Raw genomic sequence first — 15,588 nt, 5'->3', positions numbered from 1 at the left:
CCACCCCAGTAGCTCTGCTGGGCAGAGGGTCACACCTCAAAGGTTCCAGACGGCTACAGTCCCAACGACCAGGCAGCTGTACCTCCAAGACTCTGGGTGGTCCCACCTCCCAGGCCTCTGACACAGACCATATGGTCTGTTGAAAGTGAGGCAATGGCTCCATCCTTTGAAACCAAAGAGGTAGTTCTAAACATCTCTGAACCACTTTTGGCGTCATTCTTCCCTTTTCTTGAAGAATAGCTCAAATTCACAGCCAAATAGCTCTATGGTCTGGTCCTGTAGGATATCAGAAGTCTGACAGGCTTCTTTCATTCTGCCCCTTCTAGTTCGAACTGGTGGTGACTTTGCTGATGTAATCTCATCTCTATTCCTGGCTTCTGCTGAGACAGTTTATCAGTGTGTGAGTCGCATCCACAGGCTCTTCATCAAACGGTTGTTCAGCCGCACTCCTAGTGTTCTCTTCAAAACAAGCTTCCTCATTTTTTGCAATATGGATAAGCTGAGAATTTTCCAAATCTTCAGGTTCTGGTTCCTTTTTGCTTAGCAAGTCCTTCTTCATTTCATCTTTCTCTCTTTTTGTATTTTATTATAAGCAGTCGGGAGGAACCAAGGCATTTCTTCAATACTTTGTACTTAGAAATCTTCTCAGCTGAATAAACAATTTCATCACTCACAAGTTCTACCTTCTACTAGAACACATACAGGTCAGCCAATTTCTTTGCCATTTTATAATATGGGTCACCTTTCCTCCAGTTCCAATGACATATTATTCATTTTCATCTGAGACCTTACAAAAATCACCCTTAACGTCCATATTTCTACCAGGTACCTCAAAACTCTCCTAGCCTCTACCTTTACCTAGTTGCAAAGGCACGTTCATATTTTTAGGTATTTGTTACAGCAGCACCCCGCTTCTTGGTACGAAAATCTACTTTGGTCTGCTCAGGCTACCATAACAAAATACCATCGACTGGGTGGCTTGTACAATAAAAATGTATTTTCTCACAGTTCTGGAGGCTGGCAAATTCAAGATCAAAGTGCCAGCCAGTTTGGTTCCTGGTGAGGGCTCTCCTTCTGGCTTGTAGACAGCAGACTTCTTGCTGTGTCCTCACATATGGCTTCTCCTCAGTATGTGCACACAGGGAGACACAGACCTCTCTTTCTGCCTCTTCTTATAAGGCCACCAATCCTACTGAATTATGACCTCACCCTTATGGCCTCATTTAACCATAATTACCTCCAACGTCCTAACTCTAAATAAATTCACAATGGTGTTAAGGCTTCAACATACGAATTTTGAGGGGGCATAATTTAGCCCATAGCAGATGGGAAATTTTATACTACATATATTTTACCACACATTTTTTAAGTAGAAATTATTACAGATGTTAGGTGGACATAAGCAACAGGGGGAAAAACAAGATAGAAACACCTAAATTGGTTAAACCAATATCCAGTACAATGGAATCCATACTATGGAATACTATTCAGCTATATAAAGAAATGAGTTATCAAGCTATGAAAAGAAATGAAAGAATCTTAAATGCATATTGCTAAGTGAAAGAAGTCCACCTAAAAAGGCTACATACTGCATGATTCTAATATCCTGGAAAAGGCAAAACTATACAGACAATAAAAAGATCAGTGGTTGTCTGGGGTTGGGGGTAGGTAGGAGGGTAAGAATCAATACATATAACATAGGGAGGGGATTTTAGGATAAAGAAACTATTCCATGTGATATTCGAATATCTGCCAAGTCACAGAGTTAGCTGGGCCAAGACTTAAACTCAAGTCTCTGACTCCCAAGTTCATGCTCTTTCTATTAATCTAAGTTGCTTCTTTTGATATGGAATATAACAAAGACTACACTGACTACGAAAATACAAACTTAGGGGAGAAAAAGGCAACTAGGAAAGAAAAAATATATCCTTAGTCTGTCAATCAGAGAAAACTGTTAGCTTGAGCAACTTCAACTTGGTTAATCAGTATCCCTCTCTTCTACCATTAAGAAAGAATACGTACGTGCAAAAGAATTAAGGAATCTATCCTCTCTTCCAAAGATGTCTGATGGCTTTATGATAATGGCTTCTGGAAATGCATCTCTCACTGCTTTCTCTCCAACAGCCTAAACGACAATCAGACAAACTTGTTTTGAGTTTTGAGACAAGCGAATAAAGCATCCACTCTTTCCACTATTAAGACATGACTTGTATTTCAAAGGTGATATTTTCCTCCAGATAAAGGTAATTGTGTAATTCATAAAACTCAGTTACACAGAACTTTTAAAACATATAATCCACAAAAATGTCCTGCACCTTACAGCTTTGGTTGGGTCTCTCCCTATTTTTTTATTTTAAGGGAAGCTTACATTGAAGAAGGAGAAAAATCAAAGTAGAATTTTTTCAGCCTCCATTTTTCCTTCGATTTACAGATTCTCTAGTTTGTGTCAACCATCTAGCAGCCTTCTAGGAAAAGGACAGAATGGTGGCAGTGGGCTACAATAATGGAAGTGTCAGCAGTACCTACATATCCAAAGGAGGTGGAGATAGAGTCACTAATCTTCCTGATCTCAATTGCTGTACCATCCTTATTTATTATCATCTCCTAGCCTCCTAGGCAAGCCTTCTTGTTCGATGAAGACATCAGCACCTAATTCAGTCTTCCTTTCTACTTCCATCACCACTGGGGGGACATCAATGTCCAAGTGGGCTTGGACTTCTCAGGTTCTTGAGCTGCTCAACTCCAATGACCTCCTCTTCCTTCCACCTCTACCATTCTTAACTCAGTTTCACCACTACCATATCAACATCTGGAATTGCTCCTCTTCTGAGGTATTACATGAAGACATCCTACTCTTGGATGTCCATTTCCTACAATTTCCAGCCTGCTTGTTCTTTGTTCATCTGCTCCCAGGATACCTGTTTCTCAACCTTCTCCAGAACTCTAGTACATTGAATCTGCTTCCCCTGTATCAGCTCTTCCGACTGTTCCTGTCCTCCCCTCTGAATTCCAGATTAGGTCCCATAGGCCATCTTCTCATCACTCTCTTGCCAATATTGTAAACCATCCTTTGTCCTTTACTCTAGCCATCCCAGGCAAAATTCTAATCCTAGAAGAACTCCATTTGCCTCCCTTGGGCCATGCACTCCCACTGCCTTGAGCAGCTGGCAGGAAAATAAATCAATAAAAATCATGAATTGGTACCACTATAAATTCACACCTCCAATTTTAACCGGGCCCTCAACATTTCCCAAAAATTGTGTTTTCCTCTAATTAATTTACTTTCCCATGAGACAATCTGAAACATGTTCTATTCTATTCAAATTTCAGACATCCCTTTCTTTTCTTTTCCTTCCAGTTAATGACTTTGCCTTCTAATAAAAAACAAAATATAAGACAGTAGAGGAAAAATCACCTCAAGCTCTCACCACTAAATCTACAAACTCTGGTATATAAAGCACAATTTTCTCCTTCTGTCTTACCTGATGGGAGCAACAGTGTCACTTCCAATGCTTTACAGCTCACGTCCTCTCACTTTCTCAGGAACCTGTGCAATTTACTGTCTCTTCCACACCTTCAGCTTCACTCTTTTTACCAGCATCTCCCTATCGGCATTTAAACAATGTAGATCCTCTACCTTAAAAAAAAAAAATACCAACTCCACAGCCCCCTCCAGCTTCTATCCTCTCAGTCTTTCATCTTCCTCTTGCCAGTCAAGCTACCTGAAAACGTACCTACCCTTACCATTCCCACTTCCTCAGTTCCAACTCACCCTTCACTTACCCGCAGTCTGGATTCTGCTCCAACCTTTGCACTGAATCTATTCTTGATAAGATCATCAATGACCTCCAAGTCAGTAGATCCAAGGTGACTTTACAGTTGTCATCTTGCTTGACTTCTCAATGGCATTTATAAGGATTCACTTCCTCCTGTGAGACTGTCTTGCCATGGCTTCCCCAGCACTGTGCTCTCCTGGTTTCCCTTCTGCCTTATCATGTCCTGCTTAGTCTTTCTGTTTGATTGGTTAGGGTTTCTGCAGGTGCTTCCTTCTCTACCAGATTACTAACCATTGGTATGTTCTGGGCCCAATCTGAAACTCCCTTCTCAATCTTCAGCCATCTTAACCCCTCTCATTACTTCAACTAACAAGAAATGCTGGTAACTCCCACATTTCTGTCTCCAACCCAGACCTCTCTTCTGACCTCTCTTCTGACCCTACATACCAGTTACCCGGAAGATTGACACACATCTGAAATGCACCTGAAACATGAGTCCAAAACTCAATCATCTTCCATTCTCTCAAGTCAAATAGTACTTCTCAATCTTTGCTGCCCTTGGAATCACCTAGAGAGTTAGAAAATACTGGTGCTGAAGCTGCAACCCCAGAAATTGTTTTAATTGGTCTGCGGCACAGCCTAGGCATCAGAATTTGTAAAAGCTCCCTCAGTGGCTTTAATGTGCAACTAAGGCTAGGCGTCACTGCCCTAGAGCCTAGTTCCTCTCAAGTATTTCCCATCTTATTCAACAGTACTATCGTCTACTCAGTGGCTCCAGCCAGAGGGCTGGACATCTTTGACTCCTCTCTCTTCCTCCCCATTGACACCTCCCATTTCCTTCCAAACAGTCATGAAATTCTGATGATTTTATGAATGTTTGGGCAGAGGCAGGCACAAGTATTCTCTTATTTTCTCTCCATTTACTACTGTAGCCACAGTGCTTAACACAACATGTGATACATAGTAGGTGCTTAATGAATAGTTTATCCAGTAAATTAATGTGGCGAGTCAAAAATGTGGAACCATTATCAAGGAACTCTGTGGTCCTTATCAGTTTGACTCAAAACAGTCTCCCATATGGCAGAATCCAAATGTTAAGCATACTGTCAGACGCGGATAGCCCTTCTGTGTCCCTAACAATGAACGTGTTTCACTTAGGTTACAGACTGACACCAAACGACAGTGGTCAGTCTCTAGGTATGGCATTTCTGGGAGTAAAAGGAGCATAAGTACTATGTGAATAGGCATCTTCCCTGGCAAATATTAATCCCTGTCATTCTGAGCCTTCACATTGCCTCTTTAAGACTGGCATAAAACCACTACAATGCAAGCGGTGAGAAAGAAACATGGTCCTTTAACCATGGTAGATGACACAGGTATGATTCCTTTGGCAGAAATCTGTGATGGCTTCTGTATAATTCAGTGATGCCCCAAAGAAACTTTAAGTATCTGAATGCCAATAGTAACGTAGTCTAGCCAACTCTGAAACCCCTTAACACAGTTCCCTGCAAACAGAAGGCAATCTATCAAAATGTCAAAATATCACACACACACACACCCCTAGTTCTGGATACAGGTAATCAGAAAACCTTTTAATTCTAGATATGTTGATGATAAACCCTTCTCACTGAAATCATGTTTCAAATGGGCCAAGAAACTCTGGCTCTGTGAACCACTTCCCAAATCAAGTTGTTACTTACCTTATTTCTCAAATATCTAGAAGAGCTTTTAATATTCGCATTCAGATGGGAAACATGAATGAATTTTTCAACTCCAGCTTCCTTGGACACTTGAGCAATCGCCTGGGGAATCTTCACATAAACATCATCAAAATCGAAGTTTCTGGAAGAAAAAAAATAAAAGAATTGGTTAAGAACTCCAGACACAGCATCTCAAAGCTTTATGTGATAAGTTGGTTTTCATAACAGTATTGAAATTCCTATTACTTAAACTTTTAAACAGCAACGATTTAACTTAAAGCTAAATTTGGCCAGGTGTGGTGGCTCATGCCTGTAATCCCAGCGCTTTGGGAGGCCAAGGTGGGTGCATCACTGCAGCCCAGGAGTTCTAGACCAGCCTGGGCAAAACTGTAAAACCCTTTCTCTATTTCTAAAGAAAAATTTTTTTTTAATTTTTTTAAGCCAAAATTATTTTTTAAAAAAAGTTGACAGCTCTGCGCACTGTCATTACTCTATACCATTTAAGGCCTACTCTAAGTTAGAAATCCAGTATACATCATGTTCTGTATTATCAAGGAATCCTGAGGCTGAGGCCCTTTAAAGAAACCTGACTGTACTGGTTGCTGAAGTGTTAGGAATCACTTCTTACCCCTGGGACTTTGTTTCCCACAAGGGAAAAAAAAGAAACTAAAAAAGGTCAGTCAACAATTTCATTAATATTAACTAATTGTTTACTCTGTACGATATACTATGTTAATCAATAGGGGGGACAAAAAGTTGAATAAGACCCCCAATGCATCAAAGAACTTACAAAATATTTGATGAGAAAGACATATATTAAAAAACTAAGTCAAACTTTAATGCTAAAAAAAGAGGTGTAAACAAAGTGTTGTGGATTATAGGATTAAAACATTATTTGTTAACAAACAATCCACACAAAGAACTGGTCAAATTAGTCCTCGTGTCATCTTCGATTAACAACACAGAAAAGACATCTAGAACACTGTCTACACAAGAACAACCAACGTTCAGCTTGCTAAACAGCGAAACAGGCAAAATCCTATTTCCTAACCCCATCTCAAAGGGACTGATCCAAGCACAGGACCAACACCAGCCATACCAATACCACCTACTGGCTTTTTATGGGCAGTATATCACACTGCTGTCTTATACCAGACGGGTGTCACTGGGTATGCAAGTGATTGTTCAACCAACCCTTATTCACTAATTGAAAATGTCACTGTGGTAGCTGGCACATAGAAGGTGTCCAATGAAGGTCTATTAAACCCTAAGAAAGACTAAAGCAAAGAAGAAACGAGAGTCAAAGACTTACTTGGTTTCCCAGTCTCGTCCAATAAGATTGATGACCACATTGCTGTGTTCCACTGCTCGTCGGATAGAATCTTTATCTCTCGCGTCCCATTCCTGTAATAGCAGAAAGCAATCGGATGAAAACATACGGGTATACCTCAGCATTCAACACTTCTGCAGCCTCCTCAACGCAAGTTTCAAAGTGGGCCATCTGCTGTAGTCATAATACGGTGCCATTTCATACAAGCTCCACTGATTACAAGAGAAATGATGTCTCAAACTCCCTGCTGATTCCCTTACTCTTTTGGAGACAAACAGGTAAAAGTACACTTTACTCAGGTAATCAAATGCCAGAGCTAAAAAGGAGGCTATTGATTTTTAATGGAGCATATTTGTTTTTGTCCACCCAACTACTCCTTACTAAGTTTGAAAAGAAACCCAGTAAACCAAGTCTCCAATTCTGAAATACAGCCAAAGAAGCAAGGATCATTTGGGAGACAAGAGACTTTCCCTTCTTGACAGCAACCACTTACAGACTGAAGATAGGAAGAGTGTCTTTTAAAGATCAGTGTTAGTTGGGGAGATTCATGACTATTTTCTTACTTATTTCCTTTTAATTCTTTCCTCTTTTATAACCCCAGATCTAGTAATTCCTACATTAACAACATAAAAACAAGAGTCAAAGGGAACTACCTAAAACTTCAGGGTGAGTCAAGGGCAGGTTTTTATAAGCATTTCAATGGAAGATAACAAGTAACAAGAATTTCTCAGCATCAAATAAGTGCACGTGCATGGGTCAGTGCAATGGGAAGGAGACACAGCAAGAAGGGAAAAGAGAAAGAAAGCGGGGATGAAAGAGAGAGAGAGAGAGAGAACTAAAATGTCTGTTTAATTTAGAAAAAACAAACTATAAAATCAGATTCAACAACAAAAAGATGAAGTCCCAGCAGGAAGAACCAGTTAGGACTGATGTTAGAAAGTAGGTTAAAAGACACAGTCTAGAAAAGTGGCTTGGAATCAAACAGACAGAAACGCAAATCCCAGTTTGCCATGTACTAACTTGGTACAAATTATCTCTTCAAGCCCCATGTAAAACTGGAAAACACATCTTACCTAATGAGGTTACTATGACGATTAAGTGAAATACACATAAAATCTATAGCAGTGAGTGATGTAATAAAAGAAAACCAAATTTTCAGGGATAAGGCCCAAGGGCACACAGTCAGGTGGGTAAACCAAGTGGCCATTCAGACAGCAGTTGCAAACAAAGACTAAAGGCATCCCAAATAGTCCTTCTCTAAAATAAACACATAAACTCTAAACATATAAGCCTCTGAGTTCCCTGTGGTCTTGCTCATCCAAACATGCTCAGAGCACAGGTCGATGCTAGACACTCAGGAAATAAACCTCTGCAGAGATAATGGAATAGGTGTTATTTGGTTTAATTCCAATGGTTCGAAAGTTTTCACCTATCACTTTTTAAATACTTCAATTGTGAGGCTCTGACAAGGTGACCAACAAACTTAAGGCATGAAGAACTAGGAATAAGCTAAGCCTCTGTAACTTTAATACCAAGAAGATATTTAATAGTAAGATTTTGGAGAAGAAAAACATTTTGGAAATAAGAAATTTCTGATATAAGTATTATACTTAGCTTGTGAACAATGAGTCAAGAATAAATGAAAATGTGAAAATGAAATGAAAATAAATCAAAATTTGAATGGATTACAAATAATCTGTATGAATATTACAAGAGATAGTAAGGATGTTTAGCACATATTTTTTAAAAGGGAAAATGTATAACTCCATTCCTTACAGGACAATACAAGTAGGAAGTCAGCTAAAAGATCAGTAGATTGAAGCATCAAGGCCCAGACAGTATAGCAATCAATAGCTTGGCTGCAGACATTTGGGGCAGCACAACTTTTTGTGGAAAGGGGCTGTCCTGTGTTCTGTAGGATATTTAACATCCCTGGCCTGTACCTAATAACCAGGACGGCTCTCCAATCACTGTGACAACCAAAGAGATCCATTAGTCCCTCCCTTAATGGCCCTCCTTTACCCTCTTTCCCCTGCCTCACCCTGTTGGCAACTACTGGCCTAAAGGAAGAACCTGTAGATTAAAGAATGACAAAGGGAATGCTCAGAAAGGACTGTTCTAAGTTAAATCTATACTAAATCATCAAGTTACAATACACCCTATTTGTGAATTTTTTATGTTTATAGCGCACTATCCAATAGAAGTATAACATGAGGCACATAAGCAAAAAAGAAACAAGTAAAATTCATTTTAATAATACATTTTATTTAACCTAATATGTCCAAAATATTATTTTAATATGTAACAAATATAAAAAATTATTAATGATGAATTGTATATTCTTTTCTTCATACTGAGTCTTTGAAATCTGGTGTATATTTTATATGTACAGCATATCTCAATTCAGACTAGCCACATTTCACAGGCTCAGTAGCCACATGTGGCCAGTGGCTACCACACTGGACAGCACAGGTCTACAGCAGATTGACAAACTATAGTCCACAGGCCAAATTCAGCCTGCAGCCTCATTTTGTAAATAAAATTGTATTGAAATGCAGCCATGCCCATTTGTGCACATATTGTCTGTGGCTACTTCCAGGTACAAAGGCAGAGCTGAGTAATTATGACAAACACTCTATGACCTGCAAAGCCAGATAGATTTACTATCTGGCCCTTCACAGAAAACGTTTGCCAACTGCCAATCTAGAGCTTGCATGACAAAGGAGATGCCAGAACCTAGCTGAAAGAATGACCTGGGAATACATGATGCCTTTGGTCCATTCTGGGAAGAAATTAACTGCTTTATTATACTGCCTCTCACTCCCAAAAATGATCTTAGTAATTTATATTTGTCAACTTCAATCAATCATAAAGGCCCTTACCAGAAACAGAAGCTGGCCCAGGTCACCCATGGGACGAAGGTGCATGGTGTCATATATATCACACCGATGGGGTATGATTACCTGTGACCCTATGCGTCCTAAAAGAGAATGGATTGAAAAAAGGATCAACATTAACATAATGTTGATATATTATACAACTGTGACTTGGTAAATATTTAAATTCTAGTATGGTATGTGAATTGATATTATATTTGACAAAAAGAATATTTTGCCATACTAAAGATGCCATAGCTTTTCAGAGTCCCTTGTTTCTATCTTAATAATTCCTATAGAGGAACATGAGTGTGCTCTTAATGTCACAACAAATAAAGATTACATACATCCAAGATAGGAGTAATTCATAATACCATTAAAACAAAGAGAATCACAGCTCATGCTTCTCATCAGGCAATCCTGATCAATGGCAACGCAGCATATGAACTCAACAACTTTACTTACCAAGGTGGTTGACAACGTATCGCCCCAGGAATCCTGTTGCTCCAAACACAGTGGCCACGATCCCACTGACTGAGGAACGTCCACCTTTCCCATGAGGTATGACGGCATGATGAAGCTGGCGACAGGGCGGGCCATGACACACTGATGTGGCTATTGCAGTAATGGCAGAACCTTAAACAAAACCCCAAAGTATACAAACATGGCAAATATTATTATTTTTAAAACTGTGAACACAAATAGCTCCTTTCCCAAAAAACTTGTAACATTATTTTGCAATCAGTACTTTAGTAATTTAAGTATCAAGGGCAATAATAAACACAAATTACTACAACATAGAATCCACAGGACATGAGGAAATATATTCCCTACCCTATACAATGTAACTTACCTAAGAAGATAAGTCACATTTTTTAAAAAAACACATTAAACAGTCACAAAGTAGGAGAGTATAAGCCTATATGGTAAAAGGAACTGAGAATATGTAATAAAGGGGCAATAAGTCACGTTATCATGAGGAAGGATTCCTGGATAACATGTTTCGAGAAAGGTCTTAAAGAGGAAAAAAAAGAAACGATAGAATCCCATGAGAAACATATCACAATGCAGAGGTAGAATGAATAAGCCTAGCACAGGGCAACAGCCAAAGACTCTCCTGGAACAGAATCTGAAACTGGTGACTAACAAAAAAGAAAGTTGAGGATATTAGTTGGGAGCAGAGGATTATTAGTACAGAACATTAAAAAAAAAAAAGGAATGCAGCTCAATAGTTCAGACTTACTATAAAACCACTGAAGAACTTCACAAATAATGATAAAAGGAGTGAAGGGCTTGAGAAAAGATGTTCTGACTTTTAGAAAGCTTAACAGCAAGAGATTTGTCAAACATTCCACCACTTCTTTTTCAGCGACTGAGGTTCTTGATACTACAATGAACCCTCAAAGTTCATGCACCAATGCTTACATCTTCTCTATAGCATGTGTGCAAAGAAATCATCTGGCTTTTGCATGAACACCTGTGGAGTTGGGAAACTCACTACTTTCTGTAGCGGCCCATTCTGCTTTGAGCCATTCTAACAGAAAGAAAGTTCTACCACAAAGGGAATCAGTGACTGCTTCCCAGAACTTTTTATCCCCGTGTTCCTCCAGAATGACAAAGAACAAGTCTAATCCCTCTTCTACAATGAAGTGTAGCAATTATATCCCCGCTGAATATTTTCTTCTCCAGATTAAACATCCCCTGTCCTGTCAAGTATTCTTCGTAAGGCAGGAATGCAAATCTCTTTTGGATATACTCCAGTTTTCAAGTTACTTCTAAATCCTTCGAGTAGAATTTTAGAGTTAGCTGCTCAACTTTCACGTAAGTAGAAACAAAAAGGTTTAAAGTGCTAACGCACTTCTGCTCCAATAAACTTTGGAGCTTAGCATTCGTGCTTTGTACACTTGGGAGAGGTGAAAGACACAAATAGGACTTTCTTTACAAAATCTGTGTTTGTTTTCTAGGTATACTTACAGGTGGCAATCTCCCCAAAGGCCATTGTTCTTCCCTATCCAAAAGTATGGAATCGGAGAAATGGCCTAGCTCACTGATAATGACAGAAATTAAAAGTAAACATCATGGGCCATACACACACATCATATAACAAAATAATAACATCATATTAACAGCTAACTTTACAGAGCTCTTGGCAGGTGTCCAGCATTATTCTAAGTGCTGCACAGGTATTATCTTTTTTAATGCTATCTTTATCATCACTTTATAGATAAGGTTAGTGACTGGCCCAAAACGCTAGTAAAGGAGATTAAAAAGCAGGCCCCTGAGGTAGGAGAAAACCCAGAAGGAAACAGAATCTGAAAATCAAAAAAAGAAACTGTTTCAAGGAGAGAAGAGTTAACTTTATCAAATGCTGAAAGTGAAGTAGGAAGAGGACGGAGGACCACAGAATCTGGAGGATGTGGCTGTAGGTGGTATAACTAAGAGCAATGCTATTGGATTAGTGGGACTGAAAGCCAGACTGGAGCAAACAAGAGAGGCTGTGAGGCAAGGAAGTAGATGAGGAGATAGATAATCCTTCTGAGGAAAGAGAAATGGGATTAGAGAAACACAAGGACAGGGACAGGTTTGTTTGTTTGTTTGTTTGAAATATGAGTTAACATTTATGTGCTGATGGAAATGACATGATTTCCATGGTAGAGGGAGAAAATTCCTGATTCAGGAAAGGGATTGAATAGTTGAGAGAGGATGAGACTGAATGCAAAGTGAAGGAACTGGCCACAGATTGGAACAGAAGGAGCTCACCCACTGTAACAAGAGAAAAGGCAAAGAATTATCACATATCAACTATTAGAGTTTATGATGGGAAAATGACTGTTCTCATCTGATTCCTTTGATTTCTCTATAAAACTGAGAATGAGACAAAGCACATATTAGAGGTATTAGGAAACTGGCTATGTTAAGTAATGATTATGGAGACAAGGAAACCAAATTTTCTAGAAAAATGTGGCACTGAAAATCTACCTGAGATTTGTATTCATGAATTTAAAATAAGGCCAGTTAGTTTGGAGTTTTCCCTAGCCCCGTTCTCCACTGCTTAGTGGCAGGCAGCAAATTATGTGGAAAGTTTTGTTTAATCAGGGTCAATGTTTTTCACAACAACGGGAGTTGGGCTGGGGAGTTGAGAATGCATTAAAGGGAATGATAAGAGTGATGAGTAAGGAAGTGAGAACATAGGATAAGACAGGGAAAAGATGGCAGAGTTAATGAACTGGGAAGAATTACTTGAGTTAAGGAATCAATACCTCAAAGGACTGTTAAGAGGATTAGAGTAAACATACATAAACCATGTAGCACATTACCTAGAGCACATTAAGCATTCTATGAATAATAGTTGCTTTTATTACTTTCAAATTTCTCTGAAGGTAATGTCACACTAACCTCACATGGCTATTTGTTTTTTTAATAATTATGGGCCAAGCATTATTCTAGAAACTGTGACTCATAGTAAAATACAAAACCCTGGTTTCATGAAGCTTACAGTATAAAGGGTTGATGAGAATTCATAACATATGGGCAAGATGATGAGATATTTAATAACATATGGGCAAGCATCTGTCACAATGCCTTGCAAATAGTAGGTGCTCAATAAATATAAATTATTACTCTCTTTGGTTCCAGCCTCTCCACTTTCTTCCATTTATAATGAGTACTATTAGAAGAACAATATTCTTTATTAATTATATATTCATTGTATTTCTCTGCTTAAAATCCTACATTAGTTTCCTACTGCAATATCCAAACCAATAGTCCAGACATATTTGCTTGCCTACTGCATTTTTTAAGTATTTATTTAAAAAATTATAGGCATGTTCTATGTAGTACCAATATGATATACACATTATAAATCATATATTACTTAGAATAGTGTCTGGCATACAGTTTAAACTACGTAAGTGTTGGCTATTATTACTATAGAAAACAGTTTTTAGGAGTTCTAATATTGTATTTCCATAACTTATTAGGTCCTCTTGCACAACTCCCTTTGGAGACTACTGGTCTAAACTCTGCTTGGCTTTCAAAGGTCTCCATTGTCTGATCCCATCTAACACATTCAACCTCCTTCTCCACTATCCCAGATACACAGGTAGTCATTTTACTGCCTCTTGAATACCTCATGACTCCATTCTCATCCACTTGTCTTTGCCAGAGGACTTTCCAGATCATAATAGCCCTAAAGAGAACAGTGGGAGCACTACAATTCTCCACTGGTCTTCCAATCACCCCTCAGTACCTCAAATGATACTAATCTTTCCCTTTTATGATTTCCTGTGATACTTAATAGTCTTGCCACACTTAACTATATACAGTTGTCTTACACAGTTCTGTCCTATAGTGTGTGGATTATGTTACATACTAGACTTGCCTCTCCAGAATTTACTCAAAAACTTGACTTACCAGATAATAACACAGAGTGGTTAAGAACACAAGCTATGGTGTCAGTCAGAGGAAAGTAAGTTAAAAGAGAAAATTAATAAAAATACCTAGCACTGGAGATTGTAGATAGCAGGTACTCCATAAATAGTGATTATCATTCACAATCTACATTACGTCGTACAAATGTAACTGTTTAACAAGAACCAGCAAATGCCTTTGCAAAGACATTGTGACTACAAAACCATCCACTATAAGTGATGTGCACCACCACCTTCCCAGTGGTATGCAGGAGTTCTACCCAAGATGGAAAACAAACAAACAAAAAGGATCTAAACACTCCTAATTCTTGCCTTAGGCTGAACATCAAACCTATCTCTGGTGCTTTTAAAAATTTAAGGTGCAAGGAGCTAATCTCACAAATTCTGACTCAATAGCTCTACAACCAGTCCTCATTTCTAATTTTTATAAAGCTTTACGAGTAATTGCCATGACCAATTTTGAAAGCAAATGATATTCTGTAACGACTAAAACACACTAAGAAAAAAAAACAACTTTGGGGGTTTGATTGGAATATGTTTGTGGAAGAGTAGAGGGTGAAAGAATAACGATGAAGTGTAACCGTATTTCTAATTTCCTTGCTTTTTAGTGAATGGAAGGACAGATGTATGTTTTCAATTTGAGGAGTGGGGCAGATCCAATCAGAACAGAGGGGAAACTAAATAATGCTACCAAATTCTAACATAGCCTTCATTCTTCTTCACTTTCCTTTCCACCAAGCTCCTGATTCTTCTCTCCTCAAACATCACTCTCTCCCCCAGATCCCAACGCACTAGGCCCAACACATTCTACATCCGTAGAGATGCTTTTGGGTAAAAGGATGCTTTCATAAATATTAGTTCATTTAATCTTATCAGAGACTCCTTGGTACTGTAATATTATCATTTCCATTGTGCTCATATGAATTGAGACCCATTAAGGGTTTGCACAAAGTCATAAAATCAATCCAAGAAAACCTCTCGCCACTAGCCGGTTTTTTCCGCTCCCTTACACATTTCTCCCCCCGCCCCATACAAATATTTCTCATAACCCTAAACCCTTACAACCATAACAGAATTCTGATTCTCTCGATCTCTAACGTGTCCCCCGCATTCTCCTCTTCGCTTACAGCTACTTAAGATCTTTTGTCCCCTCCCAAGGTGCATAATTGAGTATGTAAGCCGGGGAAGCGGAAAGCAAAAGGAGAAACCAGACGGAGGCAGCTCCAAACCCAGAAAAACCAGAGTGCCTAGGAAGTCGGCGTGACCGCTGCAGCACGGTGCCACTCCCAAAACCTTAGATCCCCGTCCCGGAATCCCGATCAGGGGCCGCCGTTCCCGGTGACACTTACGTGACATTGGCAGGACCCGGACAACCCGGGATTGTGCGGCAGCCGCCATCTTTTCCCACAATCCCCCACGCCAGCGCTCCCGGCTGACTACGACTGCTAAGCTGGGTCAAAACTTATTTTCCACGCC

General features: G+C 39.2%; 1 protein-coding gene across 1 annotated transcript in view; it reads right to left on the bottom strand.

The window, feature by feature from the left end:
* The window catches only part of NDUFA9 (NADH:ubiquinone oxidoreductase subunit A9), a 38,797-nt gene extending 23,277 nt beyond the window's left edge, over window positions 1-15,520 (bottom strand). Inside the window, exons 1-6 of the mRNA XM_015150874.3 lie at window positions 15,462-15,520; window positions 10,148-10,318; window positions 9,689-9,786; window positions 6,789-6,880; window positions 5,477-5,618; window positions 2,023-2,125 (exon numbers count right to left, since the gene is read on the bottom strand). Of these exons, the coding sequence (XP_015006360.2) occupies window positions 2,023-2,125; window positions 5,477-5,618; window positions 6,789-6,880; window positions 9,689-9,786; window positions 10,148-10,318; window positions 15,462-15,510 (655 nt within the window). The 5' untranslated portion in view covers window positions 15,511-15,520. The remainder of the gene's footprint in view (window positions 1-2,022; window positions 2,126-5,476; window positions 5,619-6,788; window positions 6,881-9,688; window positions 9,787-10,147; window positions 10,319-15,461) is intronic.
* Window positions 15,521-15,588: the final 68 nt, after the last annotated feature.

Source organism: Macaca mulatta, chromosome 11 (assembly GCF_049350105.2).
Source record: "Macaca mulatta isolate MMU2019108-1 chromosome 11, T2T-MMU8v2.0, whole genome shotgun sequence".
NCBI classification, from domain to species: Eukaryota; Metazoa; Chordata; class Mammalia; order Primates; family Cercopithecidae; genus Macaca; species Macaca mulatta.
Note: the sequence above shows the minus strand (reverse complement) of the source record. Positions and strands in the feature narration are given on the sequence as shown.